The sequence below is a fragment of the Vanellus vanellus genome (genome assembly GCF_965231255.1).
Source record: "Vanellus vanellus genome assembly, chromosome: 5".
In the NCBI taxonomy this organism is placed as follows: domain Eukaryota; kingdom Metazoa; phylum Chordata; class Aves; order Charadriiformes; family Charadriidae; genus Vanellus; species Vanellus vanellus.
The window spans coordinates 11,600,987-11,615,770 of NC_138910.1; the positions used below are offsets into that span (position 1 = coordinate 11,600,987).

Sequence of the window (14,784 nt, forward strand, 5' to 3'; positions counted from 1 at the left end):
AAATGAAAAACCCTGAAATTTCATACTTGGTCACCCAAAACAAGTGACCTGACTCATTTCAGTAAGACCTCTTGGGTATAAACTCTTCTGAAATACAAAGCCTGACTATGTGCTTGTGGTGGGAGGAGGGGTAAAGGTTTTAATGCTTGAATATCAACCTGGAAGGCTAATCTTAGTCTCCCGTTCCTTAATTCTAGTTGTGTTCTTCTAAGTGTTTGTTTATTTTCAGATCATTGTTTAGTAATTTGGTTAAAGCTGTTTCTGGCTTCCCATCTGGATGAAATACATTCTTGTGTACTGAAGTAGGTCACGAGTTGGACTTGTGTGTGGTAGGGAGGGTTTATGTATACAGAAGTGGCTGTTGCTGTGGCTTAATTGGTTAACCTGTCACTAGCAAAGCTGTGGCAACTGATTCAACTTCATCATTAGCATGATCTAAATGTATCAACTTGGACTACCACCAAAGCTTCACTAGGGTGGTGAATAAAATGCCTCTCCTTCATTAGGGGCAGGCCAACACGTGGTGTGCACGTGGTCACTTGCAGTGGGTTACCTGACTGGTACCTTGATAAGCTCTAGTGACTTGATTGCTTTTAGCCTTGCATGACTCCTGTGCAGGTACAGGTCTCACTAGGGTTTCATTTGTTACTAGTTACAGATACTGTATGGCTTAGTTTAGAGGAATTGTGGTAATTGTGAATGATTCCTCAAGCTTCTGAAAGGCTATACTTAAAACTGGCTAGATGGCAGCTTGAAAGTGAAGTATCTTTGTCAGGTCAGAAATGTGAACACATTTTTATTAAGAAGTATGTATGCTTCAGCAGGCCTTGGCTTTGTACTTATTTGAAGCTTTCCTATTCACTCATGCTTGCTTTTATAAATCCCATTTTTAAAAAAACCCCGACACAATGATGTAGTAATTCCAGTTAACTACTTATATTTCATAAAAAATTATCTCTACGTTGTTCCGAACCTTCATCACTTACAGTTAAAAAAAAAACAAAAAAACATTTGTGCAAGTGTTGGGTTGTTCGCTTTAGAGAAATTAAACTTTGCAGTCGCTTCTTTAGGAGTCTTCAGCTAATTCCACCTCAACATAATCCAGGCTCCGTCTCGCTGGCTGTGGCTTTGTGGCTCTATCTTGCATTCTGTGAAAGCTTGCTTTCATGATGGCTAATGATGTACTATCTGTTTCCTGCTCCCAGGAGGTTTACTGAGCTAAAACACTATAGCGATGAACTGCAGTCTGTCATATCACACCTTCTGCGAGTCAGAGCTGTAAGTATTTCCCATGTGTGTCGTGACAAATAGTATAATTTATTTATAAGGCAGTATTTCTTCTTTAGTCAAGAGAACTGGTATATGTGCTCTAGAATAAGGGCAGTTTTGCCTGAGCTCTGGAGTGTGGGGCAGGAGGTGGCAAGGAGGGGGAGGCACTGACAGTACAGATTTGCAGGGGGAGGAGTTCCAAATGTGGTGGTTGAGTTTGACACTCACTGGAGGAGCAAACACATGCATGCTGCTAATCTGCCCTCTCCCCTGATGGTCACATATCAGAGGGGGGTGATTTAAAGAGGATTGGGATGTCTGCTTCTCTCTACTCAGCAGACAAGTTGCTTTTGCTGGTTGGCTGGGCTAGGAATGGCCCCAGAACACCATTTTCTGGTCAGACATCTAATACCTTGTTTTCCAGAGCTTATAGTATGAATAGTGTATGCTTCCCAGCACACTCTTTCTTTTTTTGGCTTGTTCTTCGACCTGTAATGAATAATGTTCTTTCTAACGATGAGAGCAATTATGTCATGCATCAAGATACTCTTGAGTTGAGAATGGAAGATTTTTTTTTAAAAAAAAGTCACCAAAAGGAAATAGGAAGTTACAATTTCAATAATGAGGAGCATGATAGTGCTTTTTAGTATGTTCAGCAGGGATTTAATTTTTGATGGAAACTGTGCGGCAGAGTGGATGGTAATTGATTGCCCTATTGAGCTGAGGCTCTTGAGAGGATTAATCACTGGTGTTCTACTGACAATGCCTTTTTTCTCAGGGCTGTATGTGCATGAGATCTGTTGGGCAATTTGCTTGCGTTTCCTTTTTACTGCTTTGACAGATCAATAACAGTAACTCTTACCAGACTTCAATCTCAGTCATTGGTATGGCACAATTACAAGGGCATTATCTGGATTACAAGTCACGCTTCTGAGTGTACATGTGGTCTTTTTCTTCTGAGGTTGTCACCAGCATTGTAGTGCTGGCTGCAGCAGGTACTGACTCTTCAAACAGCTGAGATGATTTAACTAGCTTGAGCAAGAAGTTCTGCAATGGATAGCTCATTTCCTTCCCTTTGTTTCACTGAACTGTTCAAAGCTTTTTTTTTTTTTTTTTACTGAAGCTTTCCCTACAGTCTGGGTGGCAGGATGGACTTTTCTCCTGACATCTTTATGTTAAATAAGCAAGTGTGTATATAAACTTGGCATTATTTGGGTAAAGGAGGCTACGCCTTACACCTGGTTATCAAAAACTAAAGATAACGTGATTATTTGTGGACTCTTCCAAAGAAACGCTTGAAGTGTTACTTTTCAGTATAGCTTTGCTTCAGTCTTCAAAGACTTAATACTGTTGATCTTTCTGTTTGGCAGCAGCTTAGATCAGATTTAGACCTCATCCTGTTTACCTGTATAAAAACATTAACACTTTATCTTGACGTTTGTATACATGTTTGCACAAAGCAATTGCACTTCATGTTGATTACCAAAAATTGACTCTAAATAATGTTTTAGAGGGTGGCAGACCGGCTGTATGGTGTCTATAAAGTCCATGGCAACTATGGAAGAGTATTCAGGTAAGGTCATCCATTTTTATTGAATATGTACATAGAAAGAGAAGTGTATGTATGTGTGTATATATGTGTGTGTATATATATATAAAGAGAGAGAGAAGGGAATTTATTGGTTATGTTCTTACGCTTTTGAAAAGTGTATCCAAAACATCTAAATGTCTGCCTTGAAAAACTTCATATTGCAGTTCTAATGAGATTTCTGCGTTGGATATAGTGATCTCTGGATCTGGTGACCTTAGTCTCAAGTGGAAGACTCTAGCTTTTTGTTTTCTGTTCCACACCTTTGGGGCATTTGTTGTTGCATTGGCATTCTGTTTCTTCAGAAAGTAACTTCCTGCCTATTTTCACGCATTTGTCTCTGAAAAGCTTCTACGTACTTTTAAGGGTTAAAAATCAACAACCATATCTCTCCAGTTTTAGTACCTTTAAATGAATTTGCCAATCTTTTTTTGATTTATATGAGTGAATTGCATGCTCAAGTTTTCCATCTCACTGGAGAATTAAAGAATCTAAACTTCTGGTTAAGGGAAACCTCCTGCTTCTACACGCTGTTCAAGTGCTAAATTTAATTCTCTGGGTTAATGGATTGCAGATGTCTTTCTCATTGGGGGTTTTAAAGTGAAATTAGGTGTAGTTCTGTAATAACACAAAGACAAACAAATGTCAACATCAGCAGAGTGGAATGTTTATGAAAAAGTGAAGGACAGAATAGATGCATTAGACATAAATGATGTGAAATATAAGGGGACCCCCTCCTTTTTTTCTTGTAAAGAGTTGTGGATGTAGTTCTTGTAGCTGAGAAACTGCATAAGGTTTCACAAAGCTGAGAATACAATTAAAATTGCAGTGTACGTACTTGGATGTCCAGAACAAGTCTCTTGCTATCTTTATTGTAGCTCTGTTTCCTTTTTTATCTAAATGATCTCCCTAATGTGAATAGGTAGTTGCAGTAATGAGGTGGGTGTAAGTTGATTTTTTTTTTTTTTTTTTTTTTTTTTTTTTTTAATGAATAAAACTAAACAGCAGTGTATTATAAAAACAGAGAACAACATACAGCAAACAGTTTCAGGAGCAGTAAAATGCTTGCAAATGTCAAATCCCACCTTCTGGTTTTTGGAATGAGAGGCTTCTATCTGATGTGTTGCGAGTCTGGGAAGCTTACTTTCTTCTTGATGAGCGTGTTAGACCAAACTCCGTTTTAGAAAATTCCCCTTCCCTTGTCTCCCTCTGTCCCTCCCTCCCCCTTTTCCCTGGTCTTTTAAGTTCTGGTATCTTCTTTTTTATTTATTTTTTTTTTATTGAGTTGTAGCTACTTAAACAAGACTCTCTCTGTTCAAAACCAATCCCAAACAAAGTTGTATTTGTGAGGATGAGTTTAGGTGGCAGGGACAATTGTTTAACAGAGTGCCATAAATAGCCTTGACACATTGTCAGTGTTGCTGCTTAGAGGAAGAAAACAGTTTGGCCAACTCTAACTTTGAGGCAGTTTTTATTCAGGTGTCACCTGGAAAGAAACTATATACAGGATGCAGCTTATTAACTTCCCTTACCCTTCATGTGTGATGTTGTTTCTCGTTTGTTTTTCCTACAGTGAGTGGAGTGCAATAGAAAAGGAGATGGGGGATGGGTTGCAGAGTGCTGGCCACCACATGGATGTGTAAGTACTGACTGAATATCTGATAGTTTGATGTAAGCCAGATGTAGAACTCTCCCTCTTTCCTCTTTTCCCTCAACCCCAAAGTACATGCGAGTAGAGTATTGAGAAGGTTGGGGGTTGCGTTGTTTTTAGGTATACAGTGTTTCTGTGACTTGGATGCAGGCACAATTTTAGCATCCATGTACCGTATTAAGTAGCTCAAAAGGCCTCAGGAGAACCAGAGGGGTTTCTTTTTTTATTATTATTTTGAAATTGTAGAAGTGTTTGGAATTCTTCCAGTTTTTCTTTTAAGCTACTATGCCAGAAACTGGTGGAATACAACTTTAATGTACTGCAGACCTGATGAGATCCATTTGGTTTTGATAGCAGCATTTTGTACCATGCAGTAGATGGTACACAGATTTGGACTTAATTACAGAAAGTTAGGAAATTTAATTAATCAGCACCGAAACTGTAATGGATTCTTGAAACAAATACTGACTGGATGTAATAAAGTAGAGAATCCTCCCTCTTTGCATCTTTTGAGTCAGTTGGCAAAGTATACAAAACACAGCCTTCAAAATAAGAGTCTAGCACTTCAGAGTGCTCACAAAAGTGGTGTTCTAGGCTCATTTCTGCTTTTTGGGTGATCATATATAGTAAGTGAAACAGTATCATTTCTCTTTGCTCTGATTTTTTTTCTGTAATTGCACAGTACAGATAAGTAACAACTCTGGCAAGAGGTGGAAGCTGTTCAATACTTCTTTATGCAATATTTTTACTGCGTGGAAGTTATTAGTTTACAGTGCAGATTTGCTTATGTACTACCGCCTGATTGTAATTGGTGTTATGCCTTGTTAAGTGGAAGGGTTTGAAGAATTATGCCACAGCCTGCCCTCACCTTTTTCAGAATAATTCTGGTATTATCAGATCTTTAAGAATTTTAACCTCTCTGAATAATCTATTGACACTTCTGTGTTTTGGCTAACATGGTGGCTTGCACCCAAAACCAGCTATAATATTTTTCAGGCAGAGGGCTCCTCTAAGAATAAAGGAATGGAGAATGCATTCTGCTTTCAGAAGAAAATTAAAGTAGAGGTGGAATACAATGTTAAGCACCTACTACGGTATGCAGAAATTGGAAGAGATTATGAAAACATTGTTTAATATAGAGGAGTTAAGGAGGCGCAAGTAGGTCTTCAGTGGTTCAGATACACTGCATTAAGATGTCAAACACCTAGAAATGTGTAAACAACTAAAAGTGGGTCTCGCTTCCCAGTCAGCAAGCTTGAACCCTCTCAACATATCTGAGATGTTTAATGTTTGTGTTTGTGACGCAGCTAGGGTTAAAGATCCAGAGTAATGGCAGTGAGTTTCTGGGTAACTTTAGTCACTGCATGAAGTCTGAGGTAGCTTTCATTATCTGTCGGTTCTGCTCTGACACTCGGGTACAACAATAATCTCTTAGTGACAATCAAGCAAGAAGCAGCAGCTGTGAGATTCAGAAACTCATTCAGTGACCCATGTGGTCTCCTATCAGTAAGGATCATATCTATGGTCTCTTGAAAGTATAACTTACCAGTCCAGTTGCCATTCCCATAACATTAGACAGGAGTTTATTGCAACAGAAAGCTGCCTAATATAGATGTTAAACTTCAAGGGTAATTTAATTATTCTCTATCTACCCCATATGCTGTAGTCTTTACTAAATGTTTATTTGAACTTTTGAGTTGTTATTGTTTAGTATGATCTAAAACTGCTTAATATTTGGAGAAGACTTCCCAAAGCACCTCTGGGGGTGTGTTGTATAACAGGATGAAGCTTGCTAAAGTGATAGAAAACAAGTATGCTGATAAAGCTTGAGTGAATGGCTGTAATTCTGTCATTTAAAAGATGAAAGAAAAAAATGCCTGACCTTTGACTTCTGTCTTTCATGCTATTAATGAGTGATCCTTTATCTCTGTATCAACTAGACTGTCATTACAGGTGGAAAGTGTCTAAACTAAAACAGGGGTTCAGTTGATGATTCTCATGGAAAGTGGGAACACATTAGGTTCCTTTTACTGCAGTGTTTCTCCTTAAGATTTTTCTCTGGTCTGACTACGTGCTTAGGACAAACCAGTATTTAAACTTCAGCGTAGGCAATCAGAAATATAGCTTGTCTTACTATTTTTTTTTTTTTTTCAAATCAAACTTAAGTGTCATTATCAAAACCCTGTCTATGTAAGCTGGGTTTTTGTTTGGTGGGTTTTTTTGGTTTGTTTTTTTGGAGAGTTGTTCTGCTGCAGATGAGCCCTAGCACTGCTCTAAACTTAGAACTTAGTTGAAACCGAAATGTGGTCCATCTGCTGCCCTGAGAAATCTAACCACTATACTAAAATTAACGCACTTCAGCACTTAAAAATAGAGAGGGTAAGCCACTTATGACCTGTGTGGCTGCAGGATTTTTTCAGAACAAGTATAGTTTTCAACAGTTTGGACTTCTTCCTTACTTTGATTCATAATGTGAATTCTTGTTCTGCCTGTTCTTTTATCCCTTCTACTTAAACTGATCTGCTGTTGCTGGTCACTTCATATGTTATGCTTATTTATCACCAATAACTTTGGTAGGGCTTTTCCTGGGTGTGCCATGTCTTTGATTTCACAGAGCATCAAAACAACTCATCTTGCTTGCAAACTTACAGAATTCGTACTTGAACAGATGGGCATGTCTACAACTCTTCTTCAGGCTCCACATTCTTCCAGTTATTCTGCAAGTAGCTGCTCCCTCTTTGAAGAGCCTTAGTTTGCGTGCCCTACTGAGCAGCCCTGAGGATGACGATAACTTTCAGAAGGAGTGTCTCCCTTAGATTCCCAGGGGTCTAAGTGATACTGTTGATTCTTTCAAGCTTGCAGGAGGGATTTCTTGTTCTTTCCCAAGTCACGTTACCAGTTCCTTTTCAGCTTGATACTCTGCCTCTTCTTCCATAGAGCCAGTTACTGGAGAGGCACAGGAAGAAAGGGAAAAACTCAGACTCTGCAAAAACTTTAAAGCCAAGAGGTGCTGTAATTAACATTTGGGTTCCATTGTGCTGGTCACTAGACAAGCATGGACATATCACAGAATCCCAGAATGGTCAGGGTTGGAAGGGACATCTGGAGATCATCTAGTCCAACCCCTCTGCCAGAGCAGGTTCACCTATAGCAGGTTGCACAGGACTGCATCCAGGCAGGTTTATATGCTCACTTTAGAGAACCTGCAGCTGTGCAAGGGATTGCCACGTACTTGAGAATCCAGACTGAGTCAGCAGAATAGATTTGTGAGCATTTGTGATGGGATCTCATTCATTCTGTGTATCTGCAGTGGCACAGGCTGGCTAAAGTGGCATCCTGTTTCTGTCACTGTGCCAAGTAAGATGTGCAGTTACCTCTTTGCTCTAGCCCTGTCCTTGCAAGTGTGTCCAAGCACAGCATCTTGGTTACTGAGAACCTATTAAATACTGCCTAATAAGCAATATAAACTAGAAGAATAAAGTGCTTTTTATTCCATTTTTAGGAGATATCCTAAATGACAAAACTCTTACTGAATGCAAGAGTTGTGGAGTTGGTCCAAGCCCTTGTACTTCAGATTTCTCCCTAAAAGGCAGGTTTAAACTTCTTGTTGCTCTGAATTGATACGCCTGACTTAGAGAGTGGGCAAAGCAACATGCTTTCAAGGAGTGGAAGGACTTAATGTCACGGTGTTCAGCGCACCACTGCGAGTTCTGTCATACTCAGGCTGAATAATGAAAAATGAAAGCAGGCTTTTAAATACTACCTCTTTGCTTTTCAGAAGGTATAATGTTCATGGTCCTATGCCTTAATGCTTTAAGCCTTGCAGGATTTCTTCTGCGCCATGTCTTTTTGTCTTGGTGCTGCCTATTGAGAGTCCACTGAAGAAACGGAATATCTTTTTTTTTTTTTTTTTTTTTTTTCCTTTCCTGTAATAAAAACTGTCTCATCTTCAGCAGGAAACTTATGATAGATTTTGTACTTGTCAAAAGATTAATTGTAGTAACAACCAAAGATCCAGGACTGCAGGAGTGTTTATATTAGCTGATTCAGAGTTTAATTAAAAACAAAAGAAAAACCCCACTTGGAAGTGCCTTTCACTGTTTCACTTTGTGACTAGTGTTTCTATCAAACAAGGGTCCTCCCTTGTTACTGTATGTGTAGTCCATAAAGGTTAAATTAAGGAACTTTATATTTAACTGTGGCTGTTTTTCACCAGATACGCAGCTTCTATTGATGACATACTGGAAGAGGAGGAACATTATGCAGATCAGCTGAAAGAATATCTCTTCTATGCAGAAGCACTACGGTATGTACAGAAGTGTATAGCTCAAGCCGTAGTTCTTTCCTCTAACGTTGTGTTGATGTTGAATTTAGTTTGGTATTGTCTTCTGTTCTGTGAGAAGTGGAAATTTCAATGTTGTGGAATCTCCATGTTCTCATCTCTTAATTTGTGTATTCATATTTGATTGCCATGTGGGTGGCAATAAAAATTAGAACTGAACTGACCAATAGTGAAATGACTGAAATGTTAAACTCGGTATACTGTGAAAGGCAATGTTGTTTATTCCTCTGGTTACACTGTTTCCTTGGCGTCTGATATAGTAGTGCCCCAATGTGCTGAAAGCTTCAGCTTTCAAATGAGATGGGTCAAACAGAGCTGCTACAGAAATTACAAATTCCATCAAGTTTCAAAGTGCCCTGTATAACTTTCATCTGCTGTACAGTGTTGTGCATCTAAATACTGGTGGGTTTTATTGGTGTGGTGGTTTGTTTTTTTTTTTTTTCTTAACGTTAGCCTTCCTTACAAGTGTGGATACAAAAACAAATTGCTTTTTGGTATAAGACTGTGCCTGAAGCTATTGTGGTCCCCATGGGCTAGCTCTGAACCTCTTGGAGAGCTTCGGTGGTGCTGTAGAGAATTGGGTTGGCAAGCGTGACGGCGGCTGTGTGGGAACCCAGAGCACGAGTAGCCTCTCCTGGGAGACGAATGTGCATCTGGCAGTGGAGTACGGATGTAGCATCATCAGCCCACACAGGACTGGGACTTACTGCAGGTGGTCAGAGGAAACTCTCCTCTTTTCCAGATGAAAGGTGCTAAATGAATGTAGGAGCACATTTCTTGTTTCATTGTTTGAAAAATAAAATGTGAAGAATTTTATGACTGACTGATACATTGCTGCTGTGACAGGTACCATCTCCAGGTACCTTTTGTTGTAGTTGTGACTTTAAATAAAACTATTTTACAGTGGTGTCCTTAAGTAGGTGGTAGGGCTCGTATTGCTGAGTGTCTCAGAATGAGTCTAAAAAGAGGAGCAGAAGAGCAGGAATGCTGCTTGTAGAAAGACCTTTCTTTATACTTAGATCAAGCTTGCTTAACTACATTTGCAGAGTTATGCATTCTGTGATAAGGCTGTTGAATTCAAGCTAGATAAATAACTGAACGTGCTGCCTGTCAAAAAAAAAAAAAAGCATGATGCTGTTTGTAAAGTTTAAATGGAGGGAAACGTAGCAAAACAAAGTATTATGTGATGGATCTTTCATTATTTACTTTTCAGGGCTGTTTGTAGGAAACACGAACTAATGCAATATGACTTGGAAATGGCTGCACAGGACCTAACGTCTAAGAAACAGCAGTGTGAGGAGCTGGCAACAGGAGTGAGTCTTTCCACTTCCTTCTCCAAGATGCTTTTTTTTATTATTATTTTTTGAGCCAAGTTACTTAGAATGACATTTATATGGCACTAACATGCTGGCTCCCGCTTATGAGAAGCGGTATCGTATGAGCTGTAGGCATCTGAGGTTTAAAGTAACTTGGTTCTTGGTGATATAAGCTGTTTGTACCAAACTTCTTTTATTGAATACTGAGCAAGTAAAGGGTTGCAGGAAATATGAGCCGAGCAGAATAACTCAAACAACTCTATCCTAAACATCAACATTCTGAAAGGCTTCTGCTGCCTTTTTAAAGGTGGATATTACTGATATGTGGCTAGTCCCTTTTATATGGAAGATAATCTTCCTTAAAATGTTATCTTAAAGTGGTAACTTCAAAAAAGTGTTTAGAATTCTTAATATTCCTGTTGGATCTGTTGGTGCTCTATATGCAATTACTTTATGGCTTTTCTTTCTCATACAGAACACAAGACTTGGGTTCTTTCCTACTTCAGTAAGAACAGGTTGCCCATGTCAGTGGAATGACTAACTTTTGGTCCAATCCACAGACCAACCTTTTGAGTTTGAACATGAAATTAAATCATCCACACTTTGCTCAGTCTGATGTGAGCCACCATACCTTCTATAGCTTCTATACCAATGGAACACTCATAAAACAGAAGTTAAAGCAAAAAATCAGCTGGATAGTAAGAATAAGCCCAAATGCTGGTAAAAATCACATAATGACTTGTGGCTGTGCGCAAGAATCCCAAACCTAGAGTGTCTTTTGTTTTTTTTGTAGACTGTGAGAACATTCTCCCTGAAAGGGATGACCAGCAAGCTCTTCGGGCAGGAAACCCCTGAGCAGAGGGAAGCCAAGATAAAGGTTCTAGAAGAGCAGATACAGGAAGGAGAAGAACAACTTAAGGCTAAAAATCTGGAAGGCAGGTAAATAGGCTTGACTTTTTCAAAGAAAAGACAGGACTTGTCTTAGCAAAAGTCCTTGACTGGATGCTCTTGAAGGTGTTTGCATTTTATAAGTGTTTTTAATATATTCTTGGTGTTTATGAGCTGTCTATAAAAGCTCCTGTCAGCTGCAAGTTGTGAAATAAAGTACAGTACATGCAGTTAGCTTCTGGTCTGAGTGTATGGCTTATGTAAAACCTGATGACTTTCCCAGTTACTGAGCCCACTCTAATGGCTGACTTGCATGCTTTTATGTTCAGCTAGTAATATGTTTAGCAGGTGGGCTTGTAGGTCTGCAGCTGAATAGCCTAAGACTCAAAAGATGGTTTGCTTCAAGTATAGTATTTAGTTTGGTTTATGTGTATGGGTCCTGAGCTGATATTGTGCTGCTTTTCATATGGGGGACAACTGACTCCTGTTTGAAATAGATTAGAAGTTCTGGTGAGTTGTGTTTGAGTAACTGCTTCTTGGTGCCCTAATGAAATTTTCTTCAGGAATGCAAACACGAAAAATAGGAACTAACATTCCTAATAGAATGTGGTTGTGTCAGAACACGTTCGTCATGTAACACAAGGGGTAAATGTGGTATCTCTGTTATGTTAGGATTAGAGCTGGAAAGATAAGACTAGTTCATGAATAGTTCAAAACAACAAGACGCTCAGCAAATGCAATTTCTTAATCATTTTGACAGAAGTACTGGAGATCTGCTTTTGTAGCTCTGGAAGGAATTTTCAAGTGAATACTTGCCTTCTATGTATAATCCAGCACAAATGAAAGCTATGAATTTCAGAAGTCTATGTCCATTTTAGTTAAGGAGACCTGAAGACACATCACCAAACGAACAAAATTAATTCCTGACATGAATTGTCTAAGTCAAATTTGCATTGTAAATGTTTTTGTTGTACTTGTGTCTCAGATCCTGATGAAAAGTGAGTTTTCATGTTGGAAAGACCAAGATTCTGACTTGACAGTTGACAAAGAAATGTGCAATGTTGTGTGCAGAATGTTAGCATGAAGATACTTAGTCACCCCCAACAGAATCTGAGGAGAAAAGTATATTCAGAATTATGCTGGTTCTATGGCAGTGATGCTTACTGGGAAAAAATACCCCAAACCAAACAACACAACACATCCTGCGAAACTGATTCTCTAGATTAAAAACCTTAAGAAGAAGGTGGAGAATTAGGTAGTAGTGCCAATTATAAAATGAGGACACTGTGGGATGCATAATAACTACAAAACTTGGTTTACTGACTGAAAGATGGAGCGCTTTGTCATGCATAGTTTCTCTGCTGAGAGTTCAGAGGAAGGAAGATCAGCTGAGGATGGATCACGTAAAACACTTACTAACAAAAATATTGCTTTTAATTCCAGAGACTTTGTGAAAAGTGCCTGGGCTGACATTGAACGGTTTAAAGAACAAAAGAATCATGATTTGAAGGAGGCGCTTATAAGCTATGCTGTTATGCAGATTAGCATGTGCAAAAAGGTACGTCTGTGAAAGGCCAGGCCAGTGTGTATATTGTATCAGCAGGGGATCGGATGCAAACTTTCAGTAACTAGGAACATTGCAGTCACAGAAGGTTGGGAGTCACTAGCGTAAAACCTCCCATGTATTCTGTCCCGCTCTGTCACATGTTGATATATAATAGGCAGTGTGGTCCAATTCCAGTGTGGTCTCTGCCTCATTCTTTTGTGAAGTTCCGTGGGACTTTTCTGCAGAGTCTTCTGTGGAAGAAAATCTGTTGATGAGGTTTGCAAAGTATACTTCCACCTATTGACTTTTAACTTGTTTTTTTTAAAGGGAATTCAAGTTTGGACAAACGCAAAGGAATGCTTCAGCAAGATGTGATTATCTGGAAATTAATTCCTACTCCAAGTGCCAGAGAGTGGAAGCACAAATGTATAACACCAATGTTAAGTTGCTACATGACTTACGTATAAATCATGAAATAAATGAGTTGAGTGAATAGTTTTTCTTTCTGCTGATTGTAATTGTTAATAAAGGACAAAAAGGACACGTTACTAAATGTTTAGCCCTGACTGCCACTTCTGTGGTGTGTTTTATATGTGGTAGCAAATAATTCAGGGGTAAGAGAGTTACTGAAAACTACAGCTCTGTATTGGGGCAAAGGTATAGGGAAAGTTATCCCAGAAAGTATGAACTGAACTGCTCCGAGACTTGTGAAACACCATGCTCTGTAATGTGTAGATCACTTCCAGATGCCCTTCTTTTCAGCTCTTGCTGTTTAGAATTTGTAATGCTCAAGGGTGCTTTGGTTTTATAATGGGACACGCAGTTGTGTTCTTGAGGTCTACACCATAAGAGGACAAAAAATGAAATACTGTAACGCCTATGGTTCATATTTAAATGCCTTTGCATGTCTATAGAGAAACGTGCTTTTCCAGAGTTCAGGTTAAGCACTCTTAAGCTCCCGAGATGTCTGAAACTCTCTACAGTAGAGGTGTTGTATGATGGTTTGATCCAATATTCTGCATTTACTGGTTCCCACTTAAGTTTTGATATGGGCATTGATTTCTTATCAAACTTCTTCCTGCAAGTAAAGGAGACTGGTGATCCAGCTGAGCAGCAAAACCAAAGTCAAAGCTGGTAAGAAGCAGATGCAACTTCTGTTTGGTTGTTTGGAACCTGTTTACACTAGATGTGAATCTGGCCTGTGGTACCTCTTCTTGTAACTGAAGCAATTTGCTTCTTAAAAGAATAGTTCTTAATGAAGATGCTGAAACAAAAAACCTGGTGCAACTTCTTTAGTACTTAAGAGCAGTGATGTGCAGAATCCACAACGAACCAAGGTGTCTGTTTGGCTCTTGTAATGAGGTTTCAGTGTGTGTATGTGTCTGTTTCAGTGTGTGTGTGTGTATATATATGTGTGTATATATATATACACCAGAACAACATGATTTGCAGTTACAGGTACTTGATTAAATGTTTCCAATTATGAAAAACACTTACCGCTGTCTAATATTGGGATTTTTCTACATACATACTTAAAGTTCCTGAAGTCTTGTGGAATTTGTCAGACTTGATTGCTAGTCCTAAAGGAGACTTTGTAATATTCTGTTGAAAAGTGTATTTAATTATTCTGGATTATAACACTACTCAGATTTTTTTTTTTTTTTTTAAGAGATACTCCAGGAAGTCCTTAGAAGTTCTTTTGTTAAATTATCGATAATGTAGTTACTGGTATGTCCCGTGTTACTTTTGTCTCTGCAGCATTTCTTTTCTATAAAACCATTGTAAGGAATTTGTAAGCCTGGTGTACACTACAGCTTAAAACTCTGAAGTAAAATGCTGGTCACTCTGATAACCTATGTTGGCTTTTTCAAAGCAACAGTGACACTCCTGGCTGAGAGATGATGTTGGGCAGAAAGAGGTCTCTCCATATAACATTTACAAGGAGAAGCGTTGTTCCGTTCAGAGGTTGCGGTATCCAGTTCCGATACAGGCTGAAGGACTCTTACATTCCAAACCAAGAAGTTGCACACCTGATGTATTCAGTAAACCTTTTAAAGGAGTGGTGCCTTAATACAATACCGTGAGGCGCTCAGAGTAGGTATTTTTCATGCACTTTGATTTTTGGTAGATCTTTCTGGTGCCTCTTTCCACATTTCACTTGCTGTACAGCTTATTAAATGTATT

At 38.9% G+C, this 14,784-nt stretch overlaps 1 protein-coding gene across 1 annotated transcript in view; it reads left to right on the forward strand.

Moving 5' to 3' along the window:
* SNX4 (sorting nexin 4) overlaps window positions 1-14,260 on the forward strand; it is a 34,674-nt gene extending 20,414 nt beyond the window's left edge. Inside the window, 8 exon segments of the mRNA XM_082483656.1 lie at window positions 1,206-1,278; window positions 2,781-2,842; window positions 4,431-4,496; window positions 8,725-8,814; window positions 10,064-10,163; window positions 10,960-11,105; window positions 12,498-12,612; window positions 12,928-14,260. Of these exon segments, the coding sequence (XP_082339782.1) occupies window positions 1,206-1,278; window positions 2,781-2,842; window positions 4,431-4,496; window positions 8,725-8,814; window positions 10,064-10,163; window positions 10,960-11,105; window positions 12,498-12,612; window positions 12,928-12,975 (700 nt within the window). The 3' untranslated portion in view covers window positions 12,976-14,260.
* The last annotated feature ends 524 nt before the right edge of the window (window positions 14,261-14,784 follow it).